The sequence below is a fragment of the Leuciscus leuciscus genome (genome assembly GCF_965113295.1).
Source record: "Leuciscus leuciscus genome assembly, chromosome: 19".
In the NCBI taxonomy this organism is placed as follows: domain Eukaryota; kingdom Metazoa; phylum Chordata; class Actinopteri; order Cypriniformes; family Leuciscidae; genus Leuciscus; species Leuciscus leuciscus.
The window spans coordinates 17568532-17583259 of NC_138743.1; the positions used below are offsets into that span (position 1 = coordinate 17568532).

The window sequence follows — 14728 nt, forward strand, 5'->3', positions numbered from 1 at the left end:
CAAGAGTTTGCGGTGCTAGGCCTATTTTTGCTGCGAATTACAACCTGAACTCAGACAAACTTGGTGGAAATGCTCTTATAACCCAGGGGCATAGTGGCTCAGTGGATAGCGCTGTGGCCACAGCAAGAAGGTCCTCGGTTTGAGTTCTGGCTGAGCCAGAAGGCCTTTCTTTGTATAACACAATTCAAAGACAAGAGCTGAATGAGAGGTGATTCTAAGGCCACATCCACACGAAGCCAGAGCTTTCCCTATCCGATATTTTTTTTTCCCGTTCAAAAAAAAAATTCCGTAAACACGGCGTCGTCTCAAGAAATATCTGCATACACACGAAACCACTGAAACCGACTCAAAACGATGTAGTATACATGCCAGACCAGTATGTGGCGCTGTAATTACTAAATACACTAAAAACGGAGAAGAAGACTTGGAGCTCGCGCATAAACCTTGCGCGCTGTATACAACAATAATATTAGGCACAGTAGCTTCTTTTTTTCTTTTCTTTTTTCTTTTTTAATCAAGAACTTTGTTGAACAATATGAAAAACCATAAATGTAGTTGCTGTGACTTAACGGTGTCTGACTAGTTGACACTTGGTGTGATGACATCATCGTTTCACAAAATATATGGATTGGCCGTACACACGAAAATGCAAGGGCGGCGTTTTCAGATTTATCCACCTTGGGACCCGGTTTAAAAAAATAGCGGTTTCAGTCTCCGAAAACGTTGGATCCGTGTGGACGAAACACCAATACGATAAAAAATGTATACGTATACAGCGAAACGCGTCTCCGTGTGGACGGGCCCTAAGGCTATGTTCACACTTTCAGTCCAAATCCGATTATTTGTGTATCCGATTGGAATCTGATCTAAAATGATTGAATACGCCAAATACAATAATAACTGCAACATGGAGGGGTTTGCAAGAGAGATGTTGTCTTATTTAAATTGTACAACATGACAATGTGTAGCCGCCGCCACACTGGTCTACTGCGTCTTCTGAGGCAGCGGCAGAACCGTAGGAGGCTGGTATGCACAGCTTTTTCCCATGCTGTCGTCGCCGTCGGTTTACAAACATTGCTCTGTTATATTGTCATTTTCTGCTCGTCCGGCACTTTGGAACAACACAGCCTTGGTTCTGCAGCGACTTTCAGCATGTTTCCTGTAACAACATCTGATGTTTACATGGCGTGAGGAAGTCACATAAACCACGCAAAATCCGATCAGAGCAGTCAGACTGGATTTCAAACCACATATGGATGTAGCTTGAAACGGATTTGTAAAAATCGCATTTCACATGATTTTTTTGCCTTTCACACTAGCTAAATCTGATCGGATTTCAATCGGATATGCACAAAAATCAGATTTAGCCTAAGTTGTCTATAGGTGTGAAAGCATGTGTGTAAGCCCTGTGATGAACTGGCCATCCATCCAGGGTGTTACCCTGCTTATGACCCAAGACACTGGGGTAGAGTTCAGCATCACCACAACCCCAATAGGACAAGCAGTTTGGAAAATGGATGGATATGTGGACCCCCATCTTACATAAATAATTTTGGCTAACCTGTTCACATATGAAACTGACTTATGTAAGTCACACTTACATTCATCAGGGACACTCATTTTGTTGAATAGTGGGTTGATGTGTAAAGACAACGTCTCACTAGCCAACCCAAAACAACTAGATTTTGGTCAGGGTTGTCTCACCTGCCGACTGTATTTGATGAAATCTCGCCCTCTTCTGTTGGAGGTCTGTCACACACTGCGATTAGAAATGGCAGAGGGATGACACCCTTTGAGTTTTCTCTCCAAGAAGCAGGACAACTGATTGTTACTTGTTGACAGTTTGTTGACAACAGTTTCTCTCTCAGACTCAAGCAGGACAATATATTGTTGCTTCTTCAGAGGCTCATTGGTCACTGCCATGGCCAAATGATCACCCCACCGACTGAACGATCATTTCAACCGAAACAGAAGTTGATTTCTAGTCAGTAAGTCCATTAACTCAGCAGGGAGTTGAGTCACTGCGGCTGTTAAGGCTCCCCTGCTGAGAGCCGATTCTCCATCAACTATGTAAATGAGGATTATGATTGAAAATCTGCTGAAAAATCAGCTGGTGTAAACATTGGCAGTCATACAGTGCATTCAGAAAGTATTCAGACTCCTTCATTTTTATCACAACATTCTACACTCCATACTACCATAATGACAAGGTTAAACCCAGATTTGTGATAACTGAAAATGTATTACAAAGAAAAACCTGACATATCACATTGCATTGTATTCATTGCAAGTATTCAGACCCTTAATGCACTTAAGCCTCAAGACACCTGGATTTGAGGGATTTTCTGTCATTCTTCCCTGAAGATCCTCTTAAACGCTCTTAAGTTGGATGGGGAACGTTCAAGTCCGGGATCTGGCTGGGCCAGACATTTACAGAGTTGCTCCTAAGCCACTCTTGCATGTCTTGGCTGTGTGCTTAGGGTCATTGCCTTGCTGGAAGGTGAACCTTTGACCCATCTGTGCTCCTTAGGACTCTTAAAGATATCTTTTGTATTTTGTTGTGTTTAGCTTTCCTTTTACCCTGACCATTCCCCCAGTCCCTGCCACTCATGAACACCCTCTTAGCATGATACTACAACCACTGTGGTTGGAATGGTATTGCCTAGGTTGAGTGGTGCCTGGTTTCCTCCAGACATGACGCTTGTAATCGAGATTCATCAGACCAGAGAATCTTGTTTCTCACAGTCTTTTAGGTGTCCTTTTTGCAAATTCCAAGCATATTGGTGTAGTGATGGTTGTCTTTCTCCTGTCTCAATCAGAGTGACCATCAGTTTCTTGGTCACCAAGGTCCTTCTCCCCGATTGCACAGTTTGGCTGGGCTGCAAGCTTTAGGAAGATTATTTAATTAAGAAAATTTTGAAAAATTAAAGAACCCTTTAATACAGCAGAATTATTTGTAGCCTTCCCCAGATCTGTGCCTCAACACAGTCTTGTCAGTTTATATGACATATATATACACATACAGGTGTGTGCCTTTCCAAATCATGTCCCATCGAATGAATTTGTCACAGGTGGACTTCAATCAGAGGGTAGATACATCCTCAAAGATGATCTGGAGAAATGTGATGTACCCAAGTAAAATTTTCATAGCACATGATTTGAATACTTTAGTCAGTGTGATATTTCAGTTTTTTATTTTCTTTTTTATTACATTTGTAAAGTTAGCACAAATCTAGTTTTTGCTTTGTCATTACGAGGTATGGATTGCAAATTGTAAATTAAAAGCATTTTAGCATTAGGCTGGGCTTATGGATTTTAAAGTGTATTTGATCTGCAGAGATTCAAGGAAAATCCCCCTTTCCATTAAACATTCCCTTTTAAATAGTGAATTGTCATTGACTCGAAGCTTAGTTGTTGATGTGAATTGAGTTGAAGGCAGGGAAAGTGGGAAGTCCTGTTGTGTCAGAACAAGCTTTGGCATTTTGTGTAGCTGAATTACAGAAACATGGGTCTTTAAAACAAGGTGAGATGCACATCTTTGTAGCTCACAGTAGGCATCAAATTGTGTTGCCATGTCCCAAACCCTCTGTCATCTATGCATCGCTCACGGCACTGTCAGAAGGGCATCCGCCTGTATCCTTCAGATTCATGGCATCTTTCCCTCTTTTTCACCTGAGGGAATGTTGGGATTAACAGGGCTGGAGGAAAGTCACCGCAGAGTGTCTGACAGCAGTACGGCATTTCTGTGTAATTGGCATTGCTCCAGGTCCACTTCTACATCCTTGCAGACTGGAGTGTCCGTCCTCCCCACCGTGAAGGAGCTTGTTAAGGGTCTCAGTGTAACTACAGAACAGGGGCAAAAAGCCAGCATCCCCCTTCCTTTCCCCTCAACCTGTTTAATGTGATTTTGGAATACATTTTTAGCTCCCCTTTTTTTACACTGGGAAAGTGTAAAACATGCCAAGACTCTCTGATTTCCACAGGGAACTCTTGAAACCTGAATGAGCCAGAGATCTCAATGTTTCGACAGCTTGAGGAATGGAAATCCCAGTTCTAATTGTGACTGAAACATTGCTTGGCAAGCTCCTCCTGCCAAGCAGCGATCTGGGCACGATTAAATTTATACCCATTATGCACATCAGCATATTAGACGGAACTCCACGTGGTGGACATGATGTCTCGTCCCCTGAGAAACTTGACGAGAGAAACTTGGCGTCCAGTGGGTGCCAGGTTGAATGTCCTCAGACTGTTGATCTTGAAACATGTCATGAGGAGACATACTTCATTAACAACGGGCTCTCTGATGGCTTGCTGGGGCTTTGGTCCCACACTAGTTTTGAAGAATGTCAATTTGGCTGAAATGTGTCCAGCCTTCACTGGCTTCCAATACTCTCCCTCAAAGATCTGATCATTTGACTTCCTGAGTAGGAACAGAGAAAGAAAAGAATGATGTATGCAGAATTTAGACTTCAAAGAGAAGAGAAAATGGACCCAAAAAATCTGTTATTTACACATCCTCATGTCATTCCAATCCTAATGAAATTATTCCATCTGTATAATTTCATGAATATCTATTACATTGTGAATCACTTTGCCGTTAATGAAGCTCCCAAGAGTGTGAGCAAAACATTGCATAGGGCTCGCTTAAGTGTTCCGATCAGGTTTGGTGAAAAGCAACCTGATATTTAAGCAATTTTTATGTTAAAATTGTGGCTTCCGTCCGTGTTCCCATGTTGGCATCCAGTGCATCAAAGAAAAAATCCAGTAAAATGATTGCCATTCATTAGGGATCCAAAATTTGAAATTGACCAAAGCCAAGATTGATAACATTACTGAAGCACATTGTGAATACGATTGCTTGGTTGTCTGTAAGAATAAGAGAAGGGAAAGGTAACTGTAAATTCAGCACAGCAATAGCACTCAGTTTGGAAACACACACAACCTATTTTTTTGCATTTAAAAAAACACCTATAGGAAGCGAATATGGAATGTTATCAAAAGAGTGCAGAGCTCTTAAGATGTGTTTTGCATCAAGGTCATGCATTGCATTTTTTCTTTTATATTTCCTGAGATGTACTTGATGGTATTAGGACTTTTACATAAAAACTGTCTGGTTTATCTCCAGGTAATTACCCACGGCCTCCTAACTATGGCGGAGCACCAGGTGCCAACTACAGTGGCCCCGGCCCTGGCATGAGCAACAGTCTTGGCATGAATGCCAGCAGTCCAATGCATGGGCAGGGTCCAGGGCAACCCTGTGGCTCTATGACTACGGCTCGAGGACCAGGGCATGCAGCCGGTGGCCGGCCTTACACCGCAGGCTCCAGCAGTGTGGCTCCGACCTCTCCCAACATGCCTCAGTCGGCTGGCCCAGGGATGGGCCCACCTCCTCTCAACGTCAGCCGCAAACCCCATGAGAGTAGCCCTGCATCTGCCCAGCAGAACCCAGTCCCCTCGGGCCAGGCCAGGTAATAAGAGCCTTCATTCATTTTAACTGCCTTTTTGCTTCACTAGAACAAGATGTTTTGGTCATGTTTGGTCTAGATTTCATCCATAATTAAATGGATAGTTCACCCAAAAATGAAAATTGCCATTACAAAACCTGTATGACTTATTATCTTCTGCGGAGCACAAAAAAAGATATTTTGAATGATCTTGGTAGCCAAACAGATTTGGTTACTATTGACTTCCATTGTATGTACAACAAAAATAACTGAGACATTTCTTAAAATATTTCACAGAGGAAATACAGTCATACAGGTTTTATTTTGGGGTAAACAACCCCTTTAAGGTTACAAAATAATCCCTGAGTTAAAAACAAATTAAATCCAATTCAATTCCAGTTGGGGAAATCTGGCATTAATGAAAAAAACCTATTTTTCTTTTAATTTGTAATTTTAAAAAAATAAATAAATTATTAGTAGCGCTCCAAATAGATTCTTATTGCCAATACCAATTTATTGCCGATTGATACCGATTCTGCTTTTATCAGGAGCTCTGTCATAACCAATTATGCAAGCTCTCTGCTCATGGAGCTTAAAATGCCTAAATACTGCATATTCAATCATTTAATTTACAATAGCATTCACCACCTTTTCACTGGATGTTGTTAATATTGATAACCCCTTTTATTTGTTTTCCTGTGATTCAATAAGGGGAACGCGTTCTCATGTGAGGCAAGAGAGGAGAGAGAACAGCAAATGTGTGTGGTCGAGTGCTGTTAATGCCATTTATTCAGATAGATATTTATTTAGTCATATTCCCTATACCCTCCAGAAGCATTTATGATTCAGAACGGTACTGCTTTGTAACTTTTATGCTCCCTCAATTTGTCATTTTGCATATCCCTCACTGGTTGGCCTCTACTGGACAGTCAGTGCCGATTTGATGTCACCAAATTATGCTAAGGGCAGGATTTGGGACAGGGCCAAACATGATATTATTCAGTGCACCTTTGAGTTTTCATTTGTATTGAAAGTGAACAGGCACCAAGGAGACCTTTATGCTCTTCCCCCTGCTTCAGGCCTCCCTTTGGCAGGTCCCCTGTGTACCCCGGCCTGTCTGGGCCTGGGGGGCGGCCAGCCTCCTTCCCTATCCCTCACCCCCATCACTCTCACTACAGTCCTGCGCAAGGCCAGGGCCAGCCTCACACTGAGCTGTTTGGGTAGGTTTAAGATTGGACCCCTGGCTGGATGGCTTCACTCTGCTTGAGTCTGCTCGCATCCGCTAGAAACGGCACAAGCCAAGTGCTATGCATTAGCTTCTCCTTTCTTCTCCACCACGGCTATGTTTTATTCTGAGAATTTAAGAAGACTAATCATATAGCTTTCACAAAGACAGGAGAAGAATCCTCTGGAGAAAACAGCAAAATGTTCTGTAGATTGGAGAACTGAAGCAGCAGCTTGTATAGCTCAGAGATAAAGTGGAGTGGAAGACTAAAAAGTTTTAAAGGAATCGTTCACCCAAGAATAAAAATATATATATTGTTCTTTATGTACTAATACTTGTCTTTTCCAAAATCTGTAAACTGTTTTTTCTTCTTCTGTGGAACGCAAAAGGTGAATTTTTGAAGAATGTTAACGCAGCTTTTTTCCATTAAAATAACAACGGTTTACATTCAGATTTAAAATTGACGCATTGACAAGCAATACCGCATTGATTATCACATGTTGAGAAACTATAGTAGAAGGGAATATTTTCAGTGAATAATGACTTATATTTTGGTCTGTTACTTATGTGAGGTTTTTCACAAAACTTGGAATATACTGGAGAAAATCTGTGTGAAGATTCTGCTACATACAATTATACAGTTTCACTTTATTTTAAGACTTTTTACACTTTGTTACAGTGTAATTATACAAAGAATACAGAGTAATATTAATTAACTACATGTGCTATTATATAATAAGCTTTGGGTTAGGGTTAGTTGCTTGTGATTATGCATAATATGCTGTCATAATTAAGTATATATACGAAGTTTAACAGGGACAGGGACACTAAAATAAAGTGTTACCAATTCTACTTGTGTTCCATGAAAAAATGTAACAGGATATGGGTTTGGAGAAACATGGATTCAGTTTTGTGAACTTGTCCTTTAAGATATAATCAAAGAGGTTTTTTTTTTCTGATCAGATTAACTTCTTTTTTTTATAACTGCTTACTACACCTTAAAACAAATCATATTGCAATTACTTCTACAAATATTGCAAGTGCTGACATAAACATTTAACTTTTCATTTCTGCTTTTAAAGGCTAAAAGGCATATTGAAACAGCAGCTCTCATGTTCAACAGGGTGTGTAAATACTTCAAATTATAACAATGCCTTTGGTCTCCAAACTAAGCATGTTTCGCTCACTTATTTTCTGTTTCTGGATTTAAAAGTGGACATTTTGTTGAGACAGAAATTAATCAAGTGTAAAAACTGTTTATCTTGGCCCTACGTGTGCATGGTGTCACAGCCATTTTAATAATCTCATAAGGCTATATTATTCTAATTAATAATTGGGTAGCCCTAGTGCAGTTTCTAGTTCGAGTCGAGGTGTGATTCGCAAAATTGTTGGTTGTTTTGGTAGCAGCAGTGTACAACTTTGACCAATGGATTGTAGATTGTACCTCATTTAAGACTTAAAGTGTAATATGGACTACAAACAACACAGCACAAAGCAACAGCACTTCCTTTTCCTTTGTGTATTAATCCTGAATGTCTTAACCCTCTCTACTGTCCCTGCATATTTGTTGCTTGCCAGCTATTAGAAGTAAAGAAGAAAAGAAAATAAGTGTACTAACAACTTATCATTGAAATCTTCACATCTTAAACAGGCTCTTTATAAATGCCTGTGTCCTTATGTTTGTGTCCTGTTATCCATAGGCCAAGCGGGTACCAGGCTGGGTCCCACATGCTTGGAATGGCTCCTGGAGGCCCCTACAACCATCCACCGAGCAACAGCTCAGCCAGGATGACCCCTCAAGGACCCTCCTACAACACAATGCCCACCGGTAAGCGTGAGAGTTTTCATTGATGTCTCAGTGTTTCAATGCGACAAGATTCCAAGATTCCAAATATTTAATGCAAGAAATGTTCCAAATGTTTTAATGCATGAAAACTTGTGCAAACTCATTACCATACCAACGCAAATGTAAAATAAAAAGGAAATGTTTTTAGGATAAATAATCAGCGGGCAAATACTGCAGACGATTATGCTTAAAGTCCCCCTGTAGTCAATAATTTCATCACTTAAAACTTATCTTTGATCACCAAAATGACATATTAGAAATTTTTTTCCTTAAAAAATTGTTTTATTCATGCCTTAAAATAGCTTGAATGTAACTCTACCCTTGCCTCATTTAGTGTACGCGGTTCTATGAATATGCAAATGAGTCCCGCCTCCACTCACTCACACCAGCTCAGAGATCCACTCGTTGACGATCACACGTTGATCTGATTGGTTACAAGGTAGTTTGTGATGTCAGAAACACCAGCAATTTCAAACCGCGTTTTTAAGACTGTTTTTGGTTCACTGCAGTTTTAAAGAGAAAATACTCAGCAATGGTGTTGACTTAAAGCATATTAAAAACACCACATAGACATATAAACAACATTAAAAGATGGATTTTCACCACAGGGGGACTTTAATTAATCGAGAGAAGCAGAAATTGGGATCACGATTAAAATACGGTTTATCGTGTAGCTTCCTTGCTGAATAAAAGTATTTCTTTAAATTATTATTATTTTTATTTTTTTTACTCTTATCTTACTGGGATCTTACTGACCCCAAATTGTTGAATGGTGGTGTATATTGAGAATATTCAATAAAGCCGGAGTTTAATGCAGTATTTTTCTTTCAGTACAAAGTTATTACTTGACTAGTTTGAATATATACCTTTGTTTGGAGGGTGTGATCAGATGTTTGGCAAGGTGAGGTCTAAGGGTCTGAATTTCCTGTAGGGCCAATGACAGGCTCAGGGGACACCATGATGCCCACCGATCCCAAACAGAGAGCTGATCACAAGGAGGAGGGCAGTACACCCGCCACAGATCCCCCTAAGCCAAAGGTATGAAGACATCTTTCTCTCTCTGACTCATTGAAGATGCTAACAGAAAACTCTAAATCCCTGTAAATGGTAACATTACTCCAAAACCTTCTCTGTTACAGCCTACAAACAAGGTCTCTGACCTTTGCTTCAACCATAACTTTGTTAATATCTGCTCAGTAAAGGTGTAAAAATGAGTGCATTGGTCTGACACCGTGTCCTAACCAGTGATAAAAGTCTTAGTTCACTTTGAAATGTCATTGGTTCAATCTCCTGCTTCACATTCTTGTAAATTAAACATCTTTGGCTGTGATTGTGTTTTAACTTGCATTTTAACTTTCATCTATTTTTTGCTGCTGGAATCTTGCATTGTACTTGGGACACGGTGTGAGAGTGAAAATTAAACACCATAATTATGGAATTTAATAATTGGTTATAGCCTGATTATTATAATAATACCCATTACCAAATCCACCAAATCTAGATCACCAATTTGCTTCCAGCACAGACATGTTCAGTGGAGCACTGCCCGAAAATGAAACTTTAACATATTGTTTTAAATAACTACAGTTTGCATCAGAGCATTGAAATAGAATCAGATTTTGATCAAATTTACTTTTTTCCCCAAATAATTTGCCAGTCGTAATCAAATTGTTGTCATGGTAAATATTTACATCCTACTGCTTGTAGCTCTTCTAGTTTATCATTCTGTTGTTTACACTCCCTAAACTGAATACTGAAAGTATGTTGTTCTTGAATATTGTTCAATTTCACTGTGTTATTCAATAACCCAAGGAATATAATTCTCTCATGTGTCCTAATGAGCGCACATCTAAGCTCTTGGAAGACCTTGCTTCAAATCTTTCTTGTGTTAACTTGTTCTTTCTCAGTCATTGCCCTTACTTTCATCAGAACTTCATTGTGTCATTAAGTTCAGCTTTCATTTGATTGGCTGAGATATGGCGCAGTAGCAGAGCATTCTCTCTCTGAACTCATCTTTCCATTCTTGCTTATGTGTCATTTTTTGTATTTTTTTTATTTGTAATTCGATGTGATGTTTTGTTTTGTCCCCTTACTGATCAGAGGGGGAAGTAGTTATGTCACTTTAAATAATTCTCAAAAAATTTCCTTTGTTTTCTTGCTAGCTCATGATAATCTTTGTACTTTTTTTCACCTCATGGCATCAGTCGGCAGTAGAGCACGGCTTTTTAATTTAACGTGTAGAAAACTTCACAACTAACAAAAGTGCCTTCAAACGTTAACCTTTATGTCTTGTCCAGCTGGCTGTGTTACAAGCTGTGTTGTGTTGCTCTCCCTATTTCTGCTGACTTTCTGTGTATGTGTGTGTGTGTGTGTGTGTGTGTGTGTGTGTGTGTGTGTGTGTGTGTGTGTGTGTGTGTGTGTGTGTGTGTGTGTGTGTGTGTGTAATCCTGTAACAAGTATAACAAGTCATGCAATATAACACAGAGCTACTTGAAAGGTATGAATTGAGTCCAGCTCAGAGTGGTGCCAACTTCAGCCAGAACAAGAGCCAGAGTACAAAAAGAGTGTGTCAGACAAAGATTTGAAGTGTTATACACAAAGTTTGCCAGTTTTTTGCCAAACTTTCTGAATGTTTCTCATGATAAAGACAGTAGGCTTTGCATGGAAGGTTTTTTGGACCGTGAATTTCTGGAGAATGTTTTCGACCTATTGTAGATCAAGCTATCCTATTCCACTGACAGGGTGCCAGTACCCCTGCTGATTAGTGTTAATTTCTTTAACGAGCTTTTTCCGATGACGAGACAACGCCGAGGTAATTTAACGATAACTGTTACTATATCAACATGCGATATCGTTGACGAAAAAAGACGAGACTAAAATGTAATTAAAAAATAAAACTTTACCAAAATCTCTCTTTATTTTTGTCGGAAAAAAAAGAGGACACAAAATATTACATACTGCCTTCTCTGTGATGAACTAATAAATCCAACATGAATCTCGACTATATTGTTTGTGGTAACTAAATTTGCTGTTGTTTTAATAGAAAAAGAACATTCATGTAATTTGCAATTATTGGAATTACTATAAGGAATTTCACGGTTTCATTTTTTGAGAATTTTTTTTGTCTTACCTGTTTTCATAATGTAGAGAGACGGGAGGGTGTTAATATATATGATAAATAGTCTGCAATCAATCAGGTTAGACACTGAAGACAAATAAACGGTGATACAGAAAGAACAAAGAAACTAATTATAGCATAAAGGAAAACAAGCTACAATAGAAGAACGACACAAATGAAATAGACCAATCTGGAAAAACTTCCAAGCACTAGAAATAAGAAATAAATTCTATAATGAAATGTATTAAAAAAAAAAACCACTGCATAGTCTTCACTGTGTAAATTAAATATACATGTATTCTTATTAAAGTTACAAAAGTGATTCAGTATGTTACAGATATTCAGTTGTGTGTTTTTATGGACTTTTGTATTCAGTAGTTATTGTGTTCCTTGTTTCAGTGTCTCATTTGCTGTCATGGACATTCATGTAATTATCACTGGTGTTTTTCATTTTTTCCCCCTCATTTAGCCAGTGTTTAAGTTTGCTCTGTTATTCCTTCAGTTGTCGATTGTTAATTGTGTTAATGCTTGTGTTTGCATTTGACACACTAGTTTAAACCACGTTTAGTCCTTGACACAGTCAAGAGCAATGAGATATTTTCTCTTTTTTGTTGTTTGATTAACATTAATAACGACAGCAGGTATATTTGGATGCTGTCACTTTAAGAACGACTGCATGGATCCAATATACTCATGCGTTTTCTTTCTCAACTGTTTACGTTCAATTAAGACATAAATGACTGTGTTCACTATCAAATGCATGGTCACTTTGTCAAGTCAAGTCAAGTCACCTTCATTTATATAGTGCTTTTAACAATATGGATTGTTTCAAAGCAGCTTTATGGTGATAATAGGAAATTACCATAACAGATTGTTTAGGCTTTACAGCAGCTCTAGAATAAAGTTATTGTCCAGCTAAAGTTAGTTTTGATTGATTGGTTCACTTCCGTTGCAGAGATCATTAGTTACTAACTTAGGAGCCGCTTACACGACACCGTTCTAACAGAAAACCCTCAACACGCTCCGGCCTGCTCATTCGCACAACAACAGTTGTCCAATTATTATTATTTATTTTTTTTGACTCACAAGTATGTGTATTTAACCGTTTAAGCCCAATTAGTTGGCAAAAAGCACTCAGTTTGACAGCGCTGAGAAACAGTCTTTCTGACAGCACGTGCATATAGCGAAATGAGTTGTCTTTCATTGCTTAGGACGCTTCAAGGTTTTAAAATCACTTGTTTTTAAACCCCAAAACTTAAGAACGCCTGCAAACAATAAGCTTTAGACTGTGTAGCACAGCAACTTCATGTGAGCATGACCGCGATAAGATACGATAGTCCAAAATCTCTACCGGTTGACAAATTCCTACCGGTTAGTCGTGTCTGCCGGTATATTACTTCAAATGACTCTACACGATCCCAGCCGAGGAATAAGGGTTTTATCTAGGTTTTATCTTTATCATTTTATAAAAGAAATAAACATTTATATACTTTTTAACCACAAATGCTCGTCTTGCACTCGCTGTGATGCGCCACACATTATGCCATCACGTTGAAAGGTCACGTTAGGCGAAACATGCTTGTAAGTACCGACCTAGTGTTTACAAAGCGAACGTGCAAAAACAAAGTCAAACACCCTTTACAAAAAAAATAAAAGGTAAACGAAACTATGTCGGATGATTTTGAAGTTGGAGGAGAAAATGAGACAGAGTTTTTCACCCTACACTACATTTTTGAACTGGAACATGCGTAACCTTTCAACGTTAGGGCGTAATGTGTGGCGCATCACAGCTAGTGCAAGACAAGCATTTGTGGTTAAAAAGTATTTAAATGTTTATTTTTTTATTATAAAATGACCGATGGTTTCTCTAGATAAGACCCTTATAAGATCGTGTAGAGTCATTTGAAGCTGCACTGAAACTGCAATTTGGACCTTCAACTCATTGATTCCCGGTGAAGTCCACTATATCGAGAACAATCCTGGAATGTTTTGCTCAAAAACCTTAATTTCTTTTCAACTGAAAAAAGACAGACATGATTATCATGGATGACATGAGGGCGAGTAAATTATCAGGACATTTTAATTCTGAAGTGAACTAATCCTTAAACTTCTTATTTATTGAATCTTTGTATAAAACCAGGATCCCACTTGAAATCATGCTTTTGGTCTGATTATCAGCACAGCTGTGATTACCTACCACCAATTCCCACTTGCTTGTGTAATCTGTACATTCCCTGCAAATCTTTATTCGTTTATATAACTTCAAAGCTAGTTTGCGATGGCATAAAGCTGATTCAAATGACTTTGCAAATTACTTCTTAGTAAAAAAAACATGGGCCAGTTCTGGGAGAGTATTGCGCATCGTTTCGGTGGACAAGAAGTAAAGGTGATTTGAAAGCTGTCTCTCACCATTCACCATGTGTGTGGGTTTCTCTTTCTTCCCTATGTGTTCTCCCATCACAGGACAACTACGGTTCTCAGTGTGTGTCCCAGCCTCCCACCCCTTCCCCTCTGTCCCCCAGCCCAGCTAGTCTGTCCTCTTATCAGGGGGACGACAGCGATAGCATTAGCAGCCCTGCCTGGCCAAAGAACCCCAGCAGCCCTGTAAGTGCCTCATGCACTTTTACTCTCTTCTCTTTATTTTCCTGCTTCTCTTTCTTCTTTCTGTGGTTATTTAGGTCTCCTGTTTGATGGTGTGAGCTGTTTTGACCGCAGATATAATGTAATTAGACTTTCTCATTATGACACTCTACCACAAGATTGTTATACTTTCCCCAGTTTCTTTTCAGTTATATTCTGTGTTGGGGAAGCGACTTTAAAACTGTCTCTTGCTAAGCTGCTCATAAGAATCAACTACAAGCTACTGCATTGAAACTACATAAGGATGTTTTTAAATATATACAATGATATAAATTATACTTTAATCAGACTAGTATTTTTCTGGCCCAGATTTTTATTTTATTTTTGAATGGTTGAAAATATTAATTTAGGTAACAGCATTATATTAGGCATTATTAGGTAATAACATTATAAACAATAAAAATTTTGCCATAAAAAGGCACAAAAACCATCAGCTGTTGGTTCAAGAAATAAAT

The 14728-nt window shown here is 38.9% G+C and overlaps 1 protein-coding gene across 6 annotated transcripts in view; it reads left to right on the forward strand.

Annotated features, from left to right (window-relative positions):
- The window catches only part of arid1b (AT-rich interactive domain 1B), an 80219-nt gene that overhangs the window by 51324 nt on the left and 14167 nt on the right, over window positions 1-14728 (forward strand). For 3 of the 6 annotated variants that reach the window (XM_082148431.1, XM_082148432.1, XM_082148430.1), the window contains 5 exons: window positions 5126-5468; window positions 6524-6664; window positions 8370-8497; window positions 9447-9553; window positions 14097-14237. In XM_082148431.1, coding sequence (XP_082004557.1) covers window positions 5126-5468; window positions 6524-6664; window positions 8370-8497; window positions 9447-9553; window positions 14097-14237 — 860 coding nt within the window. The remainder of the gene's footprint in view (window positions 1-5125; window positions 5469-6523; window positions 6665-8369; window positions 8498-9446; window positions 9554-14096; window positions 14238-14728) is intronic. The other 3 variants (XM_082148434.1, XM_082148435.1, XM_082148433.1) reach the window with 2 other exon arrangements.